The following is a 24,354-nucleotide window of genomic DNA, read 5'->3' as shown; positions in this document are numbered from 1 at the left end:
GGAGGGAGAAAGAGAGAGAGGGAGAAAGAGAACGAGAGAGAAAGAGAGAGGGAGAAAGAGAGACAGAGAGAGAGATAGAGAGAGAGAGAGAGAGAGAGAGAGGGAGAAAGAGAGACAGAGAGAGATGATTGAGAATGGACCAGGTCAGGTATTTGTGGATTGGGTTCGTAAGAGTGGGGGGGATAGAGAGAGAGAGAGATGGGTGAGGATAGGGGGGGGGGGGGGATGAGCAGGGGGTGCAGGGTTAGGTGTTGATGAGAAATACGGAAGTTGAAAAATGATAAAGTCCTGTGGAGCATTTCCCCCAGCAGCCATCCACACCTGATTATATTTTCCCCTTTGAACCCAAAGACAAAAAGGGCACAGGGTAAACAGACAGTGGTGTGTGTGTGTGTCCTACCTGTCTAGGGCAGTGCTGGTTGCCATACTCCTAGCGAAGCCCCTAAGCCCCAGCTGTCTGAAGTAGGGGATACAGGAGAGATTTGCAGCCATGACAGCCAAGGAGTCTGACGGGTTCACAAAGAAACCATTCTCACCCAGGATCATATACCGGTCCTGCGAATACACACACCAATACATACCCTCTTCAACCATACAACAATCCATGGAGACCTAACCAATACATCATTAATAAAAACATAATCTAATGCTCCAATAAAGAAAGTATGTTAAAGATGAATATCGTTGTTACTCCCGTCCAGTTGATAAACTGTTGTTTTAATTGCATCTGTCACGATCAAATCAAATGTATGGGACACCTACTTCCTACTAAGATGCATCATCGTGAGCACCGGGGGAGGGCTCCAATAGGACGCAATACAGTAACATAATTCTCCTGATGCTAGGCTAGGTAATTGAGTTAGGCTAATGTGCGTGAGCATGGCATTGCTAGAAATTACCATGTGGAAAAAATGTGACGTTTGTTTTGTCACAGATATTAGCTGGTTCCATTGCATAACATCCTGTTATTGACCAGCATATAAATACAGACAAAAACATGGCAATTCCAAGTTCCCAAGTTCCCCTGTGTCCACATAGGTCCAGTGCTTGATTTGGCTTGCTGTCATGGAACCAAAGGAATAGTCCCAAAAGTGTAAACCCTGCCCATTTTAGCAGATTCAAACATGGTCCTCAAACATGCTCATCAGCTCTCCAGAATGTGTATTCTAGTACTTTGCATTATTACATCCACTGTTTCTCTCCTCCTCTCAGTTTCAGCTGTCTCACCCCATCTGCATCGAGCGCAGCTCCGAAGCCAAAGTCTCCACCCTTCATGGCATCGACCAATGGGGCTGCATATGTGAGGCTGGGCTCTGGAGGCCGGCCCCCAAAGTCCTCCAGGGGGACACAGTTGACGGCAGCGTTGGCAGGAGCCCCCAGCTCATCACACAGGATACGCCGCACATACGGACCCATCACTGACAATAGAATAGAAAATAATCAAATAGAATAGAACACCATGAACATACCGTACAGCAGTGAGCGCCTGATACAATACTGTTACCAGTTTGGTCTTTACGAGTGTTGTCTTACCTCCATTCATGGCGTCTACGCGTATCTTCAGCTGTTCAGGTCCTGTCAGAAGGCTCTTGATGGCGCTGAAGTCAAAGATGGTTCTCAGCAGGTTGAGGTACACCTCCACTGAGTCCACTATCTCAACTACCAACACACAGGACAGGAGAGGAGTCTAGTGTGTATCTGCATGTGTATATCCACCCAATAGTACATATGCTACTTTGCATGCAAGAACAGAGTGTATGTGTGGTGAGACTGAGTGTAGCATGGCACGTGTGTGCGCTCTGTGTGTGTGTCCAGTACCTCTGAATGGTTTGAACTTGTTCTCCAGGTCAAAGTCGTGGCGTCCCAGTCTGGCCAGGTCAATGCGGAGGTCAGGACAGATGGTGTACTCCTCCAGGGTCCTGCTCACCTGGGCAATCTTCTCCATCACTGTGTCCGAAGACGGGCCTATCGGGGGGAGAGGACACAGTTACCATGGAAACCATTGTTTTCAAATGAAGTGGCCTATTGCTGGTCTATTGTTGTTGTTTAACAAGAGTGATAGAAGTCTATGGTGTGTGTTAGAAATAAGGCATCACCGTTGAGTATTCATAAGAAGTTAAATAACATTTTTCTCTATATTGAGAAGTCATATTATATATACTATACATACAAAAGTATGTGGACAGGACACCGCTTCAAATTACTGGATTCAGCTATTTCAACCACACCCGTTGCTGACAGGTGTATAAAATTGAGCACACAGCCATGCAATCTCCATATACAAACATTGGCAGTAGAATGGCCTTACTGAATTGCTCTGTGACTTTCAACGTTGCACCGTCATTGGATGTCACCTTTCCAACTTGTCAGTTCGTCAAATTTCTGCCCTGCTAGAGCTGCCCCAGTCAACTGTAAGTGCTGTTATTGTGAACTGGAAACGCCTAGGAGCAACAACGGCTCAGCCGCAAAGTGGTAGGCCACAGGAGCTCACAGAACGGGACCGCCGACTGCTGAAGTGTGTAGAACGTAAAAATCGTTTGTCCTCGGTTGCATCACTCACTACCGAGTTCAAACTGCCTCTGGAAGCAACGTCAGCACAATAACTGTTAGTCAGGAGCTTCATGAAATGGGTTTCCATGGCCAAGCAGCCGCACGCAAGCCTAAGATCACCATGCGCAATAGGAAGCGTCAGCTGGTGTGGTGGAAAGCTCGCTGCCACTGGACTCTATAGCAGTGGAAACTAGTTCTCTAGAGTGATGAATCATGCTTCACCATCTGGCAATCCAACGGACTAATCTGGGTTTGGCGGATGCCAGGAGAACTGTACCTGCACGAATGCATTCTACCAACTGTAAAGTTTGGTGGAGTAGGAATAATGATCTGGGGCTGTTTTTCATGGTTCGGGATACGCCCCTTAGTTCCAGTGAAGGGAAACCTTAACGCTACAGCATACAAGGATATTCTAGATGATTCTGTGCTTCCAACTTTGCAACAATTTGGGGAAGGCCCTTTCCTGTTTCAGCTTGACAATGCCCCCATGCACAAAGCGAGGTCCATACAGAAATGGTTTGTCGCGATCAGTGTGGAAGATCTTCACTGGGCTGCACAGAGCCCTGACCTCAACCCCATCGAACACCTTTGGGATGAATTGGAATGCTGACTGCGAACCAGGCCTAATCGCCCAACATCAGTCCCCGACCTCACTAATTGTCACGCCCTGACCTTAGAGATCCTTATTATTCTCTATGTTTGGTTAGGTCAGGGTGTGACTCGGGTGGGAAAGTCTATGTTTTCTATTTCTTTGTTTTTGGCCGAGTGTGGTTCCCAATCAGAGGCAGCTGTCTATCGTTGTCTCTGATTGGGGATCATATATAAGTTGTCATTTTCCTTTTGGGTTTTGTGGGATCTTGTTTTCTGTTTAGTGTCTGTGCCTGACAGAACTGTTCGCTTTTGTTTTTTGTCTTTGTTATTTTGTTTTTGTGTCATCAATCAAAAGACGATGTACACCTACCACGCTGCGCCTTGGTCCACTCTTCATTCTACAAATGAGGGCCGTTACACTAATGCTCTTGTGGCTAAATGGAAGAGGGTCCCCACAGTAATGTTCCAACATCTAGTGAAAAGCCTTCCCAGAAGAGTGGAGGCTGTTATAGCAGAAAAGGGGGACCAACTCCATATTAATGCAGTGTATTAGCAATATAGTGTATTAGCAATGCATAATATGCTATACAATGTGGGAAATTGTAAGAATCAAATCAAATTTGATTTGCTACTGGGATCATGTAGAAGCTACTGGGGTCATGTAGACATTGATAAAGAAGACATTGTGTAGAGTCCTTTTGAGAGCCACAGTCACAGATTCACAGTCACAGAGCCATAGTCACAGAGCCACAGTCACAGAGCCACGGTCACAGAGTCACGGTCACAGAGTTACAGTCACAGAGCCACAGCCACAGAGCCACAGTCACAGAGCCACGGTCACAGAGTTACAGTCACAGAGCCACAGTCACAGGGCCACAGAGATAACTTGTGTGAGATGAGGAGAGCAACACCACTTTGACCTATGTATATGACTGGAAGATGACTGAGATTTTAAGCATTTCACTGAAAGTTCTACAGCTGTTGTATTCTGCGCACGTGACAAATAAACTTTGATTTGATTTGATTCCACAGCAAAGCCCTGGGGACTTGGGAGGAAGGCCGGTCCATGATGGCACTCCGGGAATATGAGAGTTTTTTTAATGAAAGTTTTAAAGAAAACATGGATAGCTGCTGGGGCTATGAAAGGACTATGGTGCCAACTCCCTCACCTCAGTTAATAAATCACCAATCTTGTATTTGTATAGCACCTTTAACAAATGCATATATCTCAAAGTGCTCAATTACAACCTAAAGCCAAGAAGAGCAAGCAGAAGTATCTGGGGCAAGAAAAATGACTTAGGTAGGAAGACATCCATCGATCCTTTAACTTACTGACAGCTGGCAGATTGACAGCAATTAGTCAAATAATCGCCTCACCTCCATTGGCCACGTTGAATTTGACCCCAAAGTCTCCCCCGGGGCCTCCTGGGTTGTGACTGGCTGTCAGGATGATTCCACCAATGGCCTTGATCTTCCTGATGATGCAGGACACAGCAGGGGTGGACAGGAGGCCGTTGTGGCCAATCACCAGACGGCCAATCTGACAGACACACAGACAGAGAGAGAGTTGAAGGAACTTCAGCTGAATGAATCTCATTCTGGGACCTATCTTCATATAGAGGTGATTACTTTACTTGAACATGTAGGGATATAGTACATACAGTAATTGTACAATGCATTATTATTCAACACTAAAGCATATACAAAAATTGCAACTCAGTAATAAAAAGACCTATTATTGTAGACTAGCTCAGTGTAGCTTCAGCCTACAGAATGATTTCATTCACATTTCTTTATTGTAAAGAGCTTCATGTCTTTTGTCAAGTGTTATTTTTTTAGAACTGGTCATCTTTCCAGAAGCATCCAGAAGTTGGCACCGATGAAGGGAAGGATGCAGACGTATTACCACCCTCAGACTCGGTTACATTCCAGACGGTCATCTTGGGCAAAGTCTCACATGTTTTGGCCCTAGGCTAGCGTTTCAACTACTCTAAATAAAAGTGTCCTCATTCACGGGAATTCATTTTTATGACGTCGGAGCAATCTCCTCACTTTGAATAAAGTAATATTGAATTGTGTCTGGTTGACAATGAAACCAAATATTTAAAGGATATGTATAGTGCCTTCAGAAAGAATTCACACCGTTGACTTATTACACATTTTGTTGTGTTACAGCCTGAATTCAAAACGGATGAAATATATAGTTTTTCTCACCCATCTACACACAATACCCCATAATAACAAAGTGAAAGAAATGTATATACATGTTTGCAAATTGATTGAAAATGAAATACAGAAACATCTAATTTACATAAGTATTCACACCCCTGAGTCAATACTTTGTAGAAGCACATTTGGCAGACACCGCTTTAGATCAATAGGGCCCTTTGCACTTTACATCTGCCATGCCCTGTCAGCAACCCTGTTATAGGCCTATCATCATTCCATACTCTGCCCCCAGCATTTCACAAATATTTGTTCAAGGTCTTCCCAGAGCTTATATCCTGAGTTTGGCTTGTGGCCACTAAACTGACTGGGTATCCCCCAAGCCTTGAGTGAGGCAGGGAGGGAGGCGAATGTCGCGTGGGCAGGAAAGGAGTGGACGAGGGATGGAACAGCCGATAAGGTAGGCAGGAGACATTTGGCTGGGCCAGCAAAAAAACTGACCCATCTCAAAACAAATACATTCCCCTCAGATTTTCCTTTGGCACTTCACCAAGCTTGATATCGCATAGATCTGAGAACACTGTCCTTTCCAAGTGCTCTGCGGAATTGGGTAACGGCCTAACGGGTAACGGCCTAACGGGTAACGGCCTAACGGGTAACGGCCTAACGGGTAATGGCCAGTCAAGCAGACATGCGCAAACACACGCTGACACTTGTGTAACAGTATAACTTTACGTCGTCCCCTCGCCCCGACACGGGCGCGAACCAGGGACCCTCTGCACACATCAACAACTGACACCCACGAAGCGTCGTTACCCATCGCTCCACAAAAGCCACGGCCCTTGCAGAGCAAGGGGCAACACTACTTCTAGGTTTCAGAGCAAGTGACGTAACTGATTGAAATGCTAGTAGCGCATACCCGCTAACTAGCTAGCCATTTCACATCCGTTACACTCACCCCCCTTTCAACCTCCTCCTTTTCCGCAGCAACCAGTGATCCGGGTCAACAGCATCAATGTAACAGTATAACTTTAAACCGTCCCCTCGCCCCGACACGGGCGCGAACCAGGGACCCTCTGCACACATCAACAACGGTCGCCCACGAAGCGTCGTTACCCATCGCTCCACAAAAGCCGCGGCCCTTGCAGAGCAAGGGGCAACATTACTTCTAGGTTTCAGAGCAAGTGACGTAACTGATTGAAACGCTAGTAGCGCGTACCCGCTAACTAGCTAGCCATTTCACATCCGTTACACTTGGACAGGCTTTAGGAGCTACAGTGCCTTCAGAAAGTATTCATACCCCTTGACTTATTCCACATTTGTTGTGTTACAGCTTGAATTCAAAAAGGATTACATCCCCCAAAAATTCACCAGTCTTCAAATTTTGCAAATGTATTTAAAATGAAATACATAAATATTAATTTTACATTAAGTATTCACTGTGACTGTGACTGTGGCTCTGTGACTGAGGCTCTGTGACTATGGCTCTGTGACTGTGAATCTGTGACTGTAGCTGTAACTCTGTGACTGTGAATCTGTGACCCTGTGACTCTGTGACTGTGAATCTGTGACTGTGGCTCTCAAAAGAACTCTACACAATGTCCTCTTTATCAATGTGTACATGACCCCCTGAGTCAATACGTTGTAGAAGCACCTTTGGCAGTGATTATAGCTGTGAGATGTCATGGGTAAGTCTCTAAGAACTTTCCACACCCGGATTGTGCAACATTATATTCTTTTTAGAATTCTTCAAGCTCTGCCAAATTGGTTGTTTATAATTGATCGACAACGATTATCAGGTCTTGCCATATATTTTCAAGTAGATTTCGGTCAAAACTATGACTTAGCCACTCAGGAACATTCTCTGTCTTCTTGGTAAGCAACTCCAGTGTAGATTTGGCCTTGTGTTATAGGTTATTGTCCTGCTGAAATTAATCTCCCAGTGTCTGAGGGAAAGCAGAATGAACCAGGTTTTCCTCTAGGGATTTTGACTGTGGTTAGCGCCATTCCGTTTCTTTTTATCCTGAAAAACTCCTCAGTCCTTAACAATTACAAGCATACCCATAACACAATGCAGCCACCACTATGCTTGAAAGTATGGAGAGTGTTACGCAGTAATGTGTTGTATTGAATTTGTTCCAAACATAACATGTTGTATTCAGGACAAGAAGTTAATTGCTTTTCCACATTGTTTGCAGTTTAACTTCAGTGCCTTGTTGCAAACAGGATGCATGTTTTGGAATATTTTATTATGTACAGGCTTCCTTATTTTCACTCTGTCAATTAGGTTAGTATTGTTGTGTAACTACAATATAGTTGAACCATCCTCAGTTTTCTCCTATCACAGCCATTAAACTCTGCAACTGTTTTATAGTCACCAGTGGCCTCATGGTGAAATCCCTGAGCTGTTTCCTTCCTCTCCGACAACTGAGTTAGGAAGGACATCTGTATCTTTGTAGTGACTGGGTATATTGATACACAATCCAAAGTGTAATTAATAACTTCATTATTCTCAAAGGGATATTCAATGTCTGCTCTTTTTTTTTTTTTACCCATCTACCAAGGTAAATCTACCATTTACCCTTCTTTGCAAGGCACTGGAAACCTCCCTATTCTTTGTGTTTGAATCTGTGCTTGAAATGCACTGCTCAACTGAGAGACCTTACAAATAATTGTATGTGTGGGGTACAGAGATGAGGTAGTCATAAAAAAAATCATGTTAAACCCTATTATTGCACACAGAGTGAGTCCATGCAACTTATTATGTAACTTGTTAAGCAAATTTCTACCCCTGAACTTATTTATGTTTGTCATAACAAAACATTTCAGCTTTTCATTTTTTATTAATTTGTAAACATATTGTGTGTAAGCCAGTGACACAACATCTCAATTTAATCTATTATAAATTCAGGCTGTAACACAACAAAATGTGGAAAAAGTCAAGGGGTCTGAATACTTTCTGAAGGCACTCTAAATCATATTGAAATCATATTGTGATTATTATTATTATTTGACCCTGCTGGTCATCTATGAACGTTTGAACATCTTGGCCATGTACTGTTATAATCTCCACCTGGCATAGCCAGAAGAGTACTGGCCACTCCAGCCTGGTACATCTCTAGGGTTCTTCCTAGGTTCCTGCCTTTCCAGGGAGTTTTTCCTAGCCACCGTGCTTCTACATCTGCATTGCTTGCTGTTTGGATTTTAGGCTGGGTTTCTGTATAGCACTTTGTGACATTGGCTGATGTAAAAATGACTTACTTAAGGCAAAAATGAAAGGAGGGTGCTTGGGTAGGCGTATAACGCAAGCTAATTAGCAACTACTTTGTTATGCTAAACCTTCCCCTAACCCTAACCTTAAAACCTTTTAGCTAACCTTTCCCCTAACCCTAACCTAACTTCTAAGCTTAACCCTATCCTTAACCCCAACTCTAACCCCTAGAGATAGCTAATGATAGCATCAGTCACCTAGCCACCTAGCTAACAATAGCCACAACAAATTGGAATTCGTAACATATCATACGTTTTTGCAAATTCGTAACCTATTGTATGAATTGCAATTCATATCATATCATACGAATTGTAATTCGTAACATATGATACGAATATGATGGATTAATACATACAATACGAAACGTAACATAAGAAATGGAGTGTCTCAGATTTACATAGCGTATAGTACGAAATTCTCTTGCGACTACATTGATATTTATTCTGTTGTTGGAGTACACTCAGACCATTCCAACACAGAAAATATGATTTTTAACATAGTTAATTACAATTTTTTTGGAAGGAAAACAATGAATTCTAGGTCATATTTCATAGAAGTCTGGAAACACTGGACAGTTACTTTAAAACCAGATATTGTTGTTCTCTAAATGAAACTACCCCTCCAGCCGTCTGGCCGTGTTGGTGGCTAACCGTCATTAATTGAGACAAGTACTGTATGTAGCCCTATGTCATGTGGCAAATCTTCCTCATTAGAGAGCCTTATCTTTTGCTTAGTGTACCTCCCCCCCAAACCTAATAGTTTGTTCATAGCAGAATTCTCTGACCTTCGGGCTTTGGCGATGCCTAAATAAGACAGTTATTATTCTTGGAGATCTAAACATTCATGTGTGTTGCCCAAATAATGTGCTAGCTGGGAATATTTTTTACCAGATTTTTTACCTACACACAACCAAGGCCATACTGTTGATCTGGTGCTGTCCTATGGTCTGAATATTGACAACTTGGAAACTATTGATGTGTGTGTCTCTGACCATCTCAGTATTGTTTTTTAAAATGCTTTTTAAAATGTTTTCTGCCAAAGTCTCACTTTAAATAATCTGCCAGAGTCTCACTTTAAATAATCTGCCAGAGTCTCACTTTAAATCATCTGCCAGAGTGTCACTTTAAATCATCTGCCAGAGTGTCACTTTAAATCATCTGCCAGTCTCACTTTAAATCCTCTGCCAGTCTCACTTGAAATCATCTGCCAGAGTGTCACTTTAAATCATCTGCCAGAGTGTCACTTTAAATAATCTGCCAGTCTCACTTTAAACCATCTGCCAGAGTCTCACTTTAAATCATCTGCCAGAGTCTCACCTTAAATCATCAGCCAGTCTCACTTTAAATAATCTGCCAGAGTCTCACTTTAAATAATCTGCCAGACTCTCACTTTAAATAATCTGCCAGAGTCTCACTTTAAATAATCTGCCAGTCTCACTTTAAATCATCTACCAGAGTCTCACCTTAAATGATCATACTCGTGCTTTAAAAAAGGAATTTAGGAAGGCTGGAAGCAAATGGAAGACCTGACAACTTCAAGTATTCTATGAGATAATGAAGGATTTGATGAGAAATTACAAAATTGAGGTTAAGGATACAAGAGCGAACTACTTCTACCCTGATCTCTGAGAAAATTCTGTTTAAGACAATTGTGTGTGTTGTTCTTGGATGTGGTCCCTACTAGACTACTAAAATATGTTATGCATACTGTTACATTATGTCTATTGTAAATAGCTCTCTGGCTCCTTTCCAGCCTATTTGAAACTGCTCTGGTTCAACCTCTCCTTAAAAAGCCCAATCTAGACCCTTACTCACTGAGTAATTATAGTCTTATCTCTAAACTTCATTTGTATCCAAGATTTTAGAAAACGTTGTTTTTAAGCAATTGGTGGCTCATTTGAGTATGTACAACTTATTAGAACAATTCCAGTTGGCTCCCGCTCACTTCACAGCATGGAAACTTCTTTATTGAAAGTTAGTAATGACCTTCTGTTGACTACCGATTCCCGTGAATGATCTATCGAAGTTCTTTTGGAACTCAGTTTGATAACATTCTTGTCCACCGGCGGGAGAGGTGGGTGGGAATCTCCGGCGTTGCCCTCGATTGGTTCAGGTCATATTTGAGTTGCAGACGTTTCTCGGTGAGCATGGGTGGTTCAGATCAAGCTAGCCTGGCTACCCTACAAAAGTGTCTAGCTGACATTGAATGTTGGATGTCTGACAACCTTCTCCAGCTTAATGATAAGAAATCCAAGTATTTTTGATTTATCCCCCATCTTGATAGAACCCAGATTGAAAATAGCCTTGGTCCTATATCCACCAATGTAACGCTGCCTGACAGAACCCTTGGTCCTATATCCACCAATGTAACGCTGCCTGACAGAACCCTTGGTCCTATATCCACCAATGTAACGCTGCCTGACAGAAACCTTGGTCCTATATCCACCAATGTAACGCTGCCTGACAGAACCCTTGGTCCTATATCCACCAATGTAACGCTGCCTGACAGAACCCTTGGTCCTATATCCACCAATGTAACGCTGCCTGACAGAACCCTTGGTCCTATATCCACCAATGTAACGTTGCCTGACAGAAACCTTGGTCCTATATCCACCAATGTAACGCTGCCTGACAGAACCCTTGGTCCTATATCCACCAATGTAAAGCTGCCTGACAGAACCCTTGGTCCTATATCCACCAATGTAAAGCTGCCTGACAGAACCCTTGGTCCTATATCCACCAATGTAAAGCTGCCTGACAGAACCCTTGGTTCTTTGAACCTGATCTGAACTTCAAATCAAATCAAATGTATTTCTCACATACACATGGTTAGCAGATGTTAATGCAAGTGTAGCGAAATGCTTGTGCTTCTAGTTCCGACCATGCAGTAATATCTAACAAGTAATATAACCTAACAATTCCACAACAACTACCTTATACACACAAGTGTAAAGGAATTAATACGAATATGTACATACAAATATATAAATGAGTGATGGCCGAACGGCATTGGCAAGATGCAGTAGATGGTATAGAATACAGTATATACATATGAGATGAGTAATGTAGGGTATGAAAACATATAAAGCGGCATTGTTTAAAGTGACTAGTGATACATTACATCAAGATGGCAAGATGCAGTAGATGGTATAGCGTACAGTATATACATATGAGATGAGTAATGTAGGGTATGTAAACATTATATAAAGTGGCTAGTGATAAATTGATTACATCAATTTTTACATTATTAAAGTGGCTGGAGTTGAGTCAGTATGTTGGCAGCAGCCACTCAATGTTAGTGATGGCTGTTTAACAGTCTGATGGCCTTGAGATAGAAGCTGTTTTTCAGTCTCTCGGTCTTCTGGATGATAGCGGGGTGAACAGGCAGTGGCTTGGGTGGTTGTTTCCTTGATGATCTTTATGGCCTTCCTGTGACATCGGGTGGTGTAGGAGTCCTGGAGGGCAGGTAGTTTGCACCCGGTGATGCGTTGTGCAGACCTCACTACCCTCTGGAGAGCCTTCCGGTTATGGGCGGAGCAGCTGCCGTACCAGGCGGTAATACAGCCCGACAGGATGCTCTCGATTGTGCATCTGTAAAAGTTTGTGAGTGTTTTTGGTGACAAGCCGAATTTCTTCAGCCTCCTGAGGTTGAAGAGGCGCTGCTGCACCTTCATCACTACGCTGTGCGTGTGGGTGGACCATTTCAGTTTGTCTGTGATGTGTACGCCGAGGAACTTAAAACTCTCCACCCTCACCACTACTGTCCCGTCAATGTAGATAGGGGGCTGCCCCCTCTGCTGTTTCCTGAAGTCCACGATCATCTCCTTTGTTTTGTTGACATTGAGTGTGAGGTTATTTTCATGACACCACACTCCGAGGGCCCTCACCTCCTCCCTGTAGGCCGTCTCGTTGTTGTTGGTAATCAAGCCTACCACTGTACTGTCGTCTGCAAACTTGATGATTGAGTTGGAGGCGTGCATGGCCACGCAGTCGTGGGTGAACAGGGAGATCAGGAGAGGGCTGAGAACGCACCCTTGTGGGGACCCAGTGTTGAGGATCAGCTGGGTGGAGATGTTGTTACCTACCCTCACCACCTGGGGGCGGCCCGTCAGGAAGTCCAGGACCCAGCTGCACAGGGCGGGGTCGAGACCCAGGATCTCGAGCTTAGGGGCGAGTTTGGAGGGTACTATGGTGTTAAATGCTGAGCTGTAATCGATGAACAGCATTCTCACATAGGTATTCCTCTTGTCCACATGGGTTAGGGCAGTGTGCAGTGTGATGGAGATTGCATCGTCTGTGGACCTATTGGGGCTGTAAGCAAATTGGAGTGGGTCTAGGGTGTCAGGTAGGGTGGAGGTGATATGGTCCTTGACTAGTCTCTCAAAGCACTTCATGATAACGGAAGTGAATGCTACAGAATGGTAGTCATTTAGCTCAGTTACCTTAGCTTTCTTGGGAACAGGAACAATAGTGGCCCTCTTGAAGCATGTGGGACAGCAGACGGGGATAAGGATTGATTGAATATGTCTGTAAACACACCAGCCAGCTGGTCTGCACATGCTCTGAGGACGCGGCCGGGGATGCCGTCTGGGCCTGCAGCCTTGCGAGGGTTAACACGTTTAAATGCTTTACTCACATTGGCTACAGTGAAGGAGAGCCTGCAGGTTTTGGTAGCGGCCCGTGTCAGTGGCACTGTATTGTCCTCAAAGCGAGCAAAAAAGTTGTTTAGTCTGTCTGGGAGCAAGGCATCGTGATCCGCGACGGGGCTGTTTTTTTTTTTGTAGTCCGTGATTGACTGTAGACCCTGCCACATACCTCTCGTGTCTGAGCCGTTGAATTGCGACTCCACTTTGTCTCTGTGCTGACGCTTAGCTTGTTTGATTGCCTTGCGGAGGGAATAGCTACACTGTTTGTATTCGGTCATGTTTCCGGTCACCTTGCCCTGACTAAAAGCAGTGGTTCGCGCATTCAGTTTTGCCCGAATGCTGCCATAAATCCACGGTTTCTGGTTGGGAAATGTTTTAATAGACACTGTGGGTACAACATCACCGATGCACTTGTTAATAAACTCGCACACCGAATCAGCGTATTCGTCAATGTTGTTGTTCGCCGCAATGCGGAACATATCCCAGTCCATGTGATCGAAGCAATCTTGAAGCGTGGAATCCGATTGGTCGGACCAGCGTTGAAAAGACCTGAGCGCGGGTGCTTCCTGTTTTAGTTTCTGTCTATAGGCTGGGAGCAACAAAATGGAGTCGTGGTCAGCTTTTCCGAAGGGAGGGCGGGGGAGGGCCTTACATGCGTCGCGGAAGTTAGAATAACGGTGGGCTAGGGTTTTGCCAGCCTTGGTAGCACAATCGATATGCTGATAGAATTTGGGGAGCCTTGTTTTCAGATTAGCCTTGTTAAAATCCCCGGCTACAATAAATGCAGGTTTCCAGTTTACATAGAGTCCAATGAAGTTCTTTCAGGGCCGTCGATCTGTCTGCTTGGGGGGGAATATACACGACTGTGATTATGATCGAAGAGAATTCTCTTGGTAGATAATGCGGTCGGCATTTGATTGTGAGGAATTCTAAGTCAGGTGAACAAAAGGACTTGAGTTCCTGTATGTTGTTATGACCACACCACGTCTCGTTAATCATAAGGCATACACCCCCGCCCTTCTTCTTACCAGAGAGATGCTTGTTTCTGTCGGCGCGATGCGTGAAGAAACCAGGTGGCTGTACCAACTCAGATAGCGTGTCTCGAGTGAGCCATGTTTCCGTGAAACAAAGAACGTTACAGTCTCGGATGTCTCTCTGGAATGCTACCCTTTGAGCTACATGTTGTCCCGTGTGGCTCAGTTGGTAGGGCATTATCCTTGGGTTGTGGGTTTGAGTCCCATGGGTGACCAGTATGAAAATATATACACTCACTACTGTAATTCGCTATGGATAAGATTGTTGACGTAAATGCAATGTCAAGAAGGTTGTCCAGTCCTGCTTTTATCATCTAAGAAATATAGCTAAAGTCAAGTAATTTGTTTCAGTCACTCATCTGGAGAAAGTTATACAGGCTTTTATTTCCTCACGTCTACAGTATATTACTGTAACTCGTTGTATAGGCCTATCTGTCTCAGTCAGAAGTCACTCCATTGTCTACAGTTCGTATAAAATGCTACAGCTCGGCTCTTAACCCAATGAGTCCCACCGCGATGCCGGCGAGATTTGCACTTCTAACCCCTTTAAAACACTGTGTTTGAGCTACAGACTTCTTGTTGTACCATTGGATTAGTCTATTTCTTCTGCATTCGTCGGTACAAAACATTAGTCTGTGTGATTAAAGGGGACTGAGCTAAAGCGGTGTTTGTGAGACAATGACAGATTCCGAAGGGGCCCGGGCCGGGTCTTTTTACAAAAACTTATGGAGAGTCCAAATGGTTTGAGCTACAACTATTAAAAGCTTTCTATAAAAAGCTGAGACTCTCACAAACACATACATGTAACATGTTCTATGATGCTCACAAGCTACACAAGTGCCATTAGAAGGTAAGGGGTTCTTCTACATAGAAGATCACAGGTAACCCCAGGACATAGTATTGTAACAACTCACATAGAAACCTGGATGTGTAGACGTAACATAGTAAACTTAGATCCGGGACCCTCCAATTAGTATGTTACATTTTGTATGGTATATATTAATTTGTGGATGTCCATCATCCGTTGAGTATGATATGTTACGAATTACAATTCATATGTGTCACGGCCGTCAAAAGGATCGGACCAAGGCGCAGCGTGGTATGCGTACATTCTTCTTTATTATAAGAATGAACACTGAACAAAACTAACAAAATTACAAAACGAACCGTGAAGCTATACAAATGAGTGCTGACAGGCAACTACACATAGACAAGAACCCACGAATACAAAAGGGAAAATGGCTACCTAAATATGATCCCCAATCAGTGACAACGATAAACAGAGAGGAGGCCCCGGACTGGGGACCGTCGCCGGAGGCCCCGGACTGGGGACCGTCGCCGGAGGCCCCGGACTGGGGACCGTCGCCGGAGGCCCCGGACTGGGGACCGTCGCCGGAGACCCCGGGCTGGGGACCGTCGCCGGAGACCCCGGGCTGGGGACCGTCGCCGAAGACCCCGGGCTGGGGATCGTCGCCGGAGGCCCCGGACTGGGGATCGTCGCCGGAGGCCCCGGACTGGGGATCGTCGCCGGAGGCCCCGGACTGGGGATCGTCGCCGGAGGCCCCGGACTGGGGATCGTCGCCGGAGGCCCCGGACTGGGGATCGTCGCCGGAGGCCCCGGACTGGGGATCGTCGCCGGAGGCTCCGGACTGGGGATCGTCGCCGGAGGCTCCGGACTGGGGATCGTCGCCGGAGGCTCCGGACTGGGGATCGCCGCCGGAGGCTCCGGACTGTGGCCCGTCGTTGGAGGTTCCGAACTGTAGCCCGTCGTAGGAGGTTCCAGACTGTGAAACGTCGCTGGAAGCTCTGGACTGGGTACTGTCGCCGGAAGCTCTGGACTGGGTACTGTCGCCGGAAGCTCTGGATTGGGTACTGTCGCCGGAAGCTCTGGACTGGGTACTGTCGCCGGAAGCTCTGGACTGGGTACTGTTGCCGAAAGCTCTGGACTATGGAAGCGCACTGGACGTACTGGACTGTGGAGGCGCACTGGAGGTCTGATGCGTGGTGCTGGCACTGGTGGTACCGGGCTGGGGACACGCACCTCAGGGCGAGTGCGGAGAGGAGGCACATGACGTACGACTGTGGAGGCGCACTGGAGGTCTTATGCGTGGTGCCGGAACTGGTGGTACCGGGCTGGGGACCTGCACCTCAGGGTGAGTGCGGAGAGGAGGCACATGACGTACTGGACTGTGGAGGCGCACTGGAGGTCTTATGCCTGGTGCCGGAACTGGTGGTAACGGGCTGGGGACACACACCTCAGGGCGAGTGCGGAGAGGAGGCACAGGACGTACTGGACTGTGGAGGCGCACTGGAGATCTAGAGCGTATAGCTGGCACAATGCGTCCTGGCTGGATGCTCACTTGAGCCCTGCAAGTGCGAAGAGCTGGAATAGAGCGCACAGGCTATGAATAAAAACTGGAGACACCGTGCGCATCACTGTGTAACACTGACCAGTGACACGCTCCCCAGCACACCCGCTCTGCAGCGCTCTCCATGCTAGCACCTCTCTCCGGAATCTTGCGTCGAACTCCTCATCCGACTCCCTGACTGGCTCTATGTGCCCCCCCCCAAAAAACGTATTGGGGTTTCTGTGGCCTACCTCGTTAGTATTTCTCCTCGTAATATCGCCTTTCCGCTTTTGCTTCCTCTATTTCCTCCTTCGGAAGGTGATACTCCCCAGCCTGTGTCCAGGGTCCTGCTCCGTCCAAAATCTCCTCCCAGGTCCATTCCTCCTTAACACGTTGCTTGGTCCTTTTATGGTGGGTTCTTCTGTCAAGGCCGTCAAAAGGATCGGACCAAGGCGCAGGTATGCGTACATTCTTCTTTATTATAAGAATGAACACTGAACAAAACTAACAAAATAACAAAACGAACCGTGAAGCTATACAAATGAGTGCTGACAAGCAACTACACATAGACAAGAACCCACAAACACAAAAGGGAAATGGCTACCTAAATATGATCCCCAATCAGAGACAACGATAAACAGCTGCCTCTGATTGGGAACCATATCAGGCCACCATAGACATATAAATCACCTAGACCTATAACAACCCTTGACATACAAAAACCCTAGACAATACAAAACTAACGTACCCACCCTAGTCACACCCTGACCTAACCAAAATATAAAGAAAACAGAGATAACTCAGGTCAGGGCGTGACAATATGATATGTTACAAATTGTAATTTGTACAATATGCTATGAATTTTCTAAATGTAAGTGTAACGATAGTCTATATCGTCCTCCTCATCGGACGAGGAGAGGCGAGAAGGATCGGACCAATATGCAGAGTGGTTAGTTTCCATGGTAATTTAATACCACGAAAACAATATGCGATACAAAATAACAAAATGAAACTACCGTTACAGTCCCGTGTGGCGAAACACTAACAAGGAACAAACACCCACAAAACACACGTGAAACCCCGGCTGCCTAAGTATGATTCTCAATCAGGGACAACGATTGACAGCTGCCTCTGATTGAGAATCATACCAGGCCGAACACACAAAACCCCAACATAGAAAACAACACATAGACAACCCACCCAACTCACGCCCTGACCATACTAAATAAATACAAAACAAGGGAAAACAGGTCAGGAACGTGACAGTAAGATATGTTACGAATTCCAAATGGTTGTGGCTAACGTTAGCTAGATGGCTAATGTTAGCTAGGTTAGGCGTTCGGGTTAGGGGTTAAGGTTTGGAGTTAGGTTAAAGGGTTAAGGTTAGTGTTAGGGGAAGCATGAGCTAACATAGTAAGTAGTTGCAAAGTAGCTAAAAGGTAGTAAGTAGTTGCAAAGTAGCTAAAGTTGTCCATGATGGGATTCGAACATGCTACCTTTGGGTTGCTAGACATTCAGTCACATAGCAACCTGGACAGGGGAAGACTTAACATAGTAAATTTAAATCCGGGACACTCCAATTAGTATAATATGTTACGTTTCGTATGGTATGTATTAATTTGTGGATGTCCATCATCCATTTCGTATGATATGTTACAAATTGCAATTTGTATAATATGTTACTAATTACAATTCGAACAATATGTTACGAATTTGCAAAACATATGATATGTTACGAATTCCAATTTTTTGTGGCTCCGGTACCGCACGGCAAGCGGTACCGGAGCGTCAAGTCTAGGTCCAAGACGTTTCTAAACAGCTTCTACCCCCAAAGCCATAAGACTCCTGAACATCTAGTGAAATGGCTATCCAGACCATTTGCAGTACCCCCCCCCCCCCCCCCCCCCCCTCTGTACACCACTGCTACTCTCTGTTGTTATCTATGCATAGTCACTTTAATAACTCTACCTACATACTACCTAAACTAACCAGTGCCCCTGCACATTGACTTTGTATCGGTACCCCCTGTATATAGTCTCCCTATAGTTATTTTACTGCTGCTCTTTAATTACCTGTTACTTTTATCTCTTATTCTTATTGTATTTTTATAAAACTGCATTGTTGGTTAGGGGCTCATAAGTAAACATTTCACTGTAAGGTTGTATTCGGCGCATGTGACTAATAAAATTTGATTTGATTTAATGTTAGCTAGGTGGCTAACGTTTGCTAGGCTATGAGTTAGGGTTAGGGATTGAGGTTAGGGCTAGGGTTAGGAGTTAAATTAAGGTAAAGGTAAAGGTCAGAATTAGGGGAAGGATTAGCTAACATGCTAAGTAGTTGCAAAGTAGCTACAAAGTTATAAGTAATGTTAGTTGCAATATGCAAATTATCTAAAATGCTAAAGTTGTCCATGATGAGGTTGGAACGTCCAACCTTTGGGTTACTAGACATTTGTTTTATATGCCCATCCTCCTGAAAACCTACTTTTATAAAACAGTTTTTAATGTATGATTTTATATTACTATTTTGTTTTCCTTCTCCATTTTTCTGTCTGTATCTTTGTAGAACTGTATTTGTTTTTATTTTGCACTTGATGTGAAGCACTTTGTTAACTTGTTATTTTAAAAGCACTCAATAAATAGGTATTATTATTATTATTCCCTTTTATCCACCTGACTAGAGATTCAGCCTTATAAACCATAGCCTATACAACCCACGGGCATATGGAGGAACCATTGTTAATCATGCTATTTTTCTGTGCTTAATTTATCATCATCTTTATTAGCATCATCATCATCATCATCATCATCATCATCATTATCATTACCAACCCTGAACCTTTCCAAACTTTCTGACATGACATTATTGTCTTACCCCGTTTGCGGCGGCCATCTGCACAATAATCTCGGTGGCGGCTCGGCTGAAGTAGCGTCCGTCGCTGCCCACCACCATGGTACATCCCTGGCGGTCCCTCAGGTCGATGGACGACAGTAAGCTCTGGATGTAGTTCTGCAGGTAGTTCTTCTTGCCCTCGAACACCTCCGTCTTCCGCCGCAGCCCGTTGGTACCAGGCCGCTGGTCATCGAACGGGCTCGTTTGGACCGTTACCACGGGAATGGGGTTCGTCTCCATCCTCCTCACAAGAACACACTGGGAGGGACGCTTCAGCTGGCTATACCGGGGACGCCTCTGTCTGTCACAGAAATTGCAGGTCAGATGCTGGATAGAGGTGGAGAGCCAAACATTTGCTGTAGAGACGGACCGTGTTAGAGAAGTGATGTGAGGTCCAGTGATGTCTAGTCCTCCAGAAGTAGGCCCAGCAATTGCGAGGGGAAAAGTGCGCTGACGCAATGACAGCACTCCAGCGCTTTCCTGAGGGATGGCTATTATGCTGATAGGCTAACTTCCCGTCAACAAATTCCTTGTCTTGTCAGCTCGGTTTTTAGATAGGCTAGTTATACTGTACTTTTAACACATGCCTACAGTAAACTTACAGCGAGAGCTTCGGATTTTAAAGTTCAAGTAGGCTACTGTAATGTTAAGCCAAGTGTTCTCTTCCGCCTGGCAACTCCCTCTTTTCCAAATAAGTCCGACTTTCCACAAGGACAAGCGCCTGCCAAAATCAAGGAGGGCCAAAAGCCCCTACAATCAGCTGTGCCTCTGGCCAAAAATAGCCGAGTGGAGTGATGGGAGAATTGTGTCGGGTCGGGGCTGTAACCTGACGCTACTTCTGTCCACGACACTTGTCGGTTTGAGTCAAAGCACTAGGCACTGTCAGTCTGCGAGCATAAGCGGTTACCGACCGATCAATGACAATTAACTTTACATATGCGTAAAAGTGATGAGGCAGGACCTGAGGGCGAACTGTTGGATGTTGGCATGGCCAAGCAGAACTCTCCTCTGTAGACAATAGGCAATATAGCTCATGGTAAAGTAAAACAGCCTAGTTGGTTTTATTATGATACTTTAAACTAATGGACTAGATAAGATGAAATCCACCCCCTTTCCAAAATAACTAAACTGGAGAAAAAGGAGTGCGTCTTATTCAATGGCACTTCTCTCTCTCTGTGTATGTATAAGAGAGAGACATTGCTTTGGCAATGTAAACATATGTTTCACATGCCAATAAAGCCCCTTGAATTGAAATTAATTGAGGGAGAAAGAGAGACATTATGTGCAGTGTTGCCAAATAATTTTCAGGGTAAGTTGCTAGAGGCAGGTTGATTTGTTGCTAAAAGTTGCTAAATGACGTTGTGATGTCGTTGCGGGATAACGTAAAACTGTGTCATTACGTAGAATTCACAATAACGTTACTCAAATTGACTGGCCGTCTCGGCAAAAAAATATGATTTGACATTTGTTCAGGTACAGACTCCCACTCTTTTCTGTACTTCTGGCTGTTCAATTTTGATTGAGACATGTTGATTGATGTTGTAAGTTCTGTTCAAGATCAAACATTCGTGACTAACTATATTCATTGGGTTTGGCTCGTCGAACCCGTACTACTGCTGCTGCAGTCAGCCAAAAGTGATTTGCTGAAATTGCTGCTGGCCTGCTGCTGCCTGTGCACGAGCTGAGCGCATGCTGGAGACGTCACTCACAATGCACTTTTGCAGCCAGGCACTTGTGTTGTGACTGAGTGTGTGACAGAGAAAATCGTTTTTGTGTCATTTAGAGGGAACATGCGTGCATTTTAGCATTTTGAGTCACTTTTCAAAAGTTGCTAAAAGTTCAAAATAAAATTTTTAAAGTAGCTAAATTTATTGCTAGGTGCTTTTTGAAAAAAAGTTGCCAGGGTAGTCTGAAAAGTTGCTAAATCTAGCAACAAAATTGCTAAATTGGCACCACTGATTATGTGCTGGTTCACTGATGTATAACTTGGTGGACAGCGCAACCATGAGCGAAATAAACTATTGAAAACCGTGCATTGCTAAATGTAAAAAGGCCTAGCGGTCCCATAAGCCTAAAAGTAATTGTATGTATTTGGAATGCATTTATTTCATGCAATAACGTGAAATAAACGATACAAAATATGCAAACACAAAATAGCCTAGCTACAGGTAGTAAACTTTTTCTATGCAATACTGCCACACGGTGGCAGCATTGCATATTGAACTGGCCTATGGCTAGATGCAGATCCAATTTATTTTAATATGTATTTTTATATGTATTTAACAACAATTCAATTAAATATAGCAAAAAGTGTATTTGCAATGAAACTAAATAGGGAACGAAATTCACACTGACTGACCGGTTTTAGTGAAAAACAAGAGTTCTGTTTCGCTAATTACAGCAAGGACTAACAACATTGATAACAATAAATATAGCATTATAATAATTCACAATGACAAGAGTTTATTGTTGAGTTTATTTTTACAGGGACAGTGCACATTAATCAACGTTTCAGTAAAAGTGCCGGTTTTAGCCAGCCGGCAAATTTTCCACTGCAGTCCCTAAGATATTAAGTAATTAATATATGTTGCTGTTCAGAGGCCTATTTAGCTTATTTGCTAAGTAAGTCTGCTTGGAAATCTTTAGGTGCAATTATTTCCTCAGGCTATTTTGTTCTAATATAATAAATATTTCGCAGTTAATTTTAAGGTGTAAATACATGTGTTGAAGGAAATAAGTAATCAAAGACAGCAAAAAAAATCTCACGGTATGGGGTCAAACATATTTATTGTTTCATTTCAATGTCGAAACATTCGGAAAATCACAATACAATGTAGGCCGATTTTCTTTACAATTGGCAAAAGTGTTTCCACTTTTATTTCCATTTTCACATTGACACCATATTTTAACAAATATATTATCAGCCTTCTTATTTACATGAACTTCTTTTGACTTATTCAACATGGAATGAACACCAATAACATGCAGTTTAAATCATTTCTCTGAGAAATGCGTAAACGTGCCTCCATTAGGCCTATATAATTGTATCACTTAGACACAGATATTTATTTGGTTATAGCTACTACAAACAAACACTTTAACAACGAGGATAATACATTTGAATACTCTCTGTTATTAAAGGAGGTGCGCTCAACATTGCACTTGGGCAGAATGGAGTCCTGGGAGCTGGACGCAGGCTCGGAACGAAACAACTAGCGGGGCCCGTGAGGAGATTACCATATTCAATAGAACAATGAGGGTTGGAGTTCTGTGGATTTGTGTTCTGTGGTATAGAAGGAGAGGTTTTACTCATAATGCTTTCAATACTAAATGAACACTTTGTCTGGGTATCGCGCGCAGGCTTCTGTTCTGCAGGTGTTGCTGCGTAAAGTTGCATTCTGAAGTCTCTGGTGGCAACAACCTTACCGCTGCTGCTTATACTCGGGTACGGTAAGTAGGAGGAAGGTGGCATCACGAGCCCGTCCTGAACGGGCATATACGGGAGAGGGGCAGCCGGTGCGCTCACTTGGCCTTGAACGCAGTAAGGTCGCACGTAAGGCCGGTAACAGCTGAAGTTTGGGTAAAATATGAGTCCATCTTTCACACACTCCGGCTGGTTTCTCTTAAACCTCTTCCTGCGCCGGAGAAAGCTGCCGTTGTCAAACATGTCCTCAGATGCGGGGTCCAGAGACCAGTAGTTGCCTTTGCCTGGGTTTCCAGGCTCCCTCGGAATCTTTATAAAGCAGTCGTTGAGTGACAGGTTGTGCCTGATGGAGTTCTGCCACGCCGGAAACTTCTCCCGGTAGTAGTGGAACTTGCTGCTAATGAAGTCGCAGATGCCACTCAGTGTCAGTTTCTTCAGAGGACTCTGTAGGATCGCCATGGTGATGAGAGCGATGTAGGAATACGGGGGCTTTACAGAACCATTATGTGGTCTCCCCGATGAAGGCGCGTCTGCACAGAAACTGTTCTCGCTCTCCCCGGACGAGTCGAACTCAGAGCAGTCCAGTTCGGCGCTGGACTCGGCGGAGGAGCTAGGTTCGGTGGTGTTCTCGGTCCGATAGAGACGAAGCTGGCCATGGAGAGGCTCGTCATCTCCAACAATGTCTACCTCATTTGCGTCCAGGGGCAAGCCAGTCTGCTGGGACGCTTCATACTCCTTGGAGAGGGTCATGACTGAGACCACAATGTCCACACACGCGTAAAAGCTCACCGTATCATTAATTCTTAACATGCATAAAAGCGCAAACACCGATGCGTAACAGCGCACACAGATATGTCTTCTCCGACTTTCTAGGCCCCTCCTGTGCCTGTGCTCCTGGTCAGCCTGTCTGTGGTGACCATGGGAGTTTGGGTTTTTTATTAGAGCTGGGCTGTTACCCCCCCCCCAGCTCAGTCCCATTCCCACTCAGACCTATGACAGTAGCCCCTCGCTGCGGGGTGTTAGATGGACCAAGGAGAAAGCTAATGGGGAGGAGAAACCTTACATGCTAATTGGTCTTGTATGCAGACACCACAAAGTTCATGGAGTGAAGCTTCTGAATTGAGAGTGTTCAATGAAATACAATAATAAAATGTATCGACTATAGTTAGCAAAAAGCATTTTTTTTTTTAGGGTATAATCAGGATGGTGCTTTAGCAAGATCTACCATGCTTACGCAGGTCTGTCTATAAAATATCGAGTTCCAGACATGGCACATTATTGGGTCTACAAAAAATTGCTATTATCTCGAGTAGGCCTAGTGTTGGCTATATAAAGTAGCCTACACTTGAGGCAAATGCATTGTGGTCAACTTTATAACCTTAATTGGTATGCAGTATGGTCAACCTTTATTCACAGGGTTTACTTTGAACCGT

At 44.6% G+C, this 24,354-nt stretch overlaps 2 protein-coding genes across 2 annotated transcripts in view; both read right to left on the bottom strand.

Moving 5' to 3' along the window:
• LOC120063375 (phosphoglucomutase-like protein 5) overlaps window positions 1–20,153 on the bottom strand; it is a 56,657-nt gene extending 36,504 nt beyond the window's left edge. Inside the window, exons 1-6 of the mRNA XM_039013728.1 lie at window positions 19,480–20,153; window positions 4,519–4,681; window positions 1,819–1,965; window positions 1,534–1,659; window positions 1,228–1,418; window positions 401–555 (exon numbers count right to left, since the gene is read on the bottom strand). Coding sequence (XP_038869656.1) covers window positions 401–555; window positions 1,228–1,418; window positions 1,534–1,659; window positions 1,819–1,965; window positions 4,519–4,681; window positions 19,480–19,737 — 1,040 coding nt within the window. The 5' untranslated portion in view covers window positions 19,738–20,153. The remainder of the gene's footprint in view (window positions 1–400; window positions 556–1,227; window positions 1,419–1,533; window positions 1,660–1,818; window positions 1,966–4,518; window positions 4,682–19,479) is intronic.
• A 2,441-nt stretch (window positions 20,154–22,594) lies between these two features.
• Window positions 22,595–23,671, bottom strand: LOC120062838 (forkhead box protein D5-B-like). Its single transcript, XM_039012910.1, has one exon. It carries the CDS (start codon window positions 23,669–23,671, stop codon window positions 22,595–22,597), a length of 1,077 nt encoding a protein of 358 aa, XP_038868838.1.
• Window positions 23,672–24,354: the final 683 nt, after the last annotated feature.

The sequence above is a fragment of the Salvelinus namaycush genome, chromosome 18 (assembly GCF_016432855.1).
Source record: "Salvelinus namaycush isolate Seneca chromosome 18, SaNama_1.0, whole genome shotgun sequence".
NCBI lineage: Eukaryota > Metazoa > Chordata > Actinopteri > Salmoniformes > Salmonidae > Salvelinus > Salvelinus namaycush.
Note: the sequence above shows the minus strand (reverse complement) of the source record. Positions and strands in the feature narration are given on the sequence as shown.

Coding starts and splice junctions, on each gene's coding strand:
- LOC120062838 (XM_039012910.1), bottom strand. CDS start 23,671: ATGACCCTCTCCAAGGAGTATGAAGCGTCCCAGCAGACTGGCTTGCCC.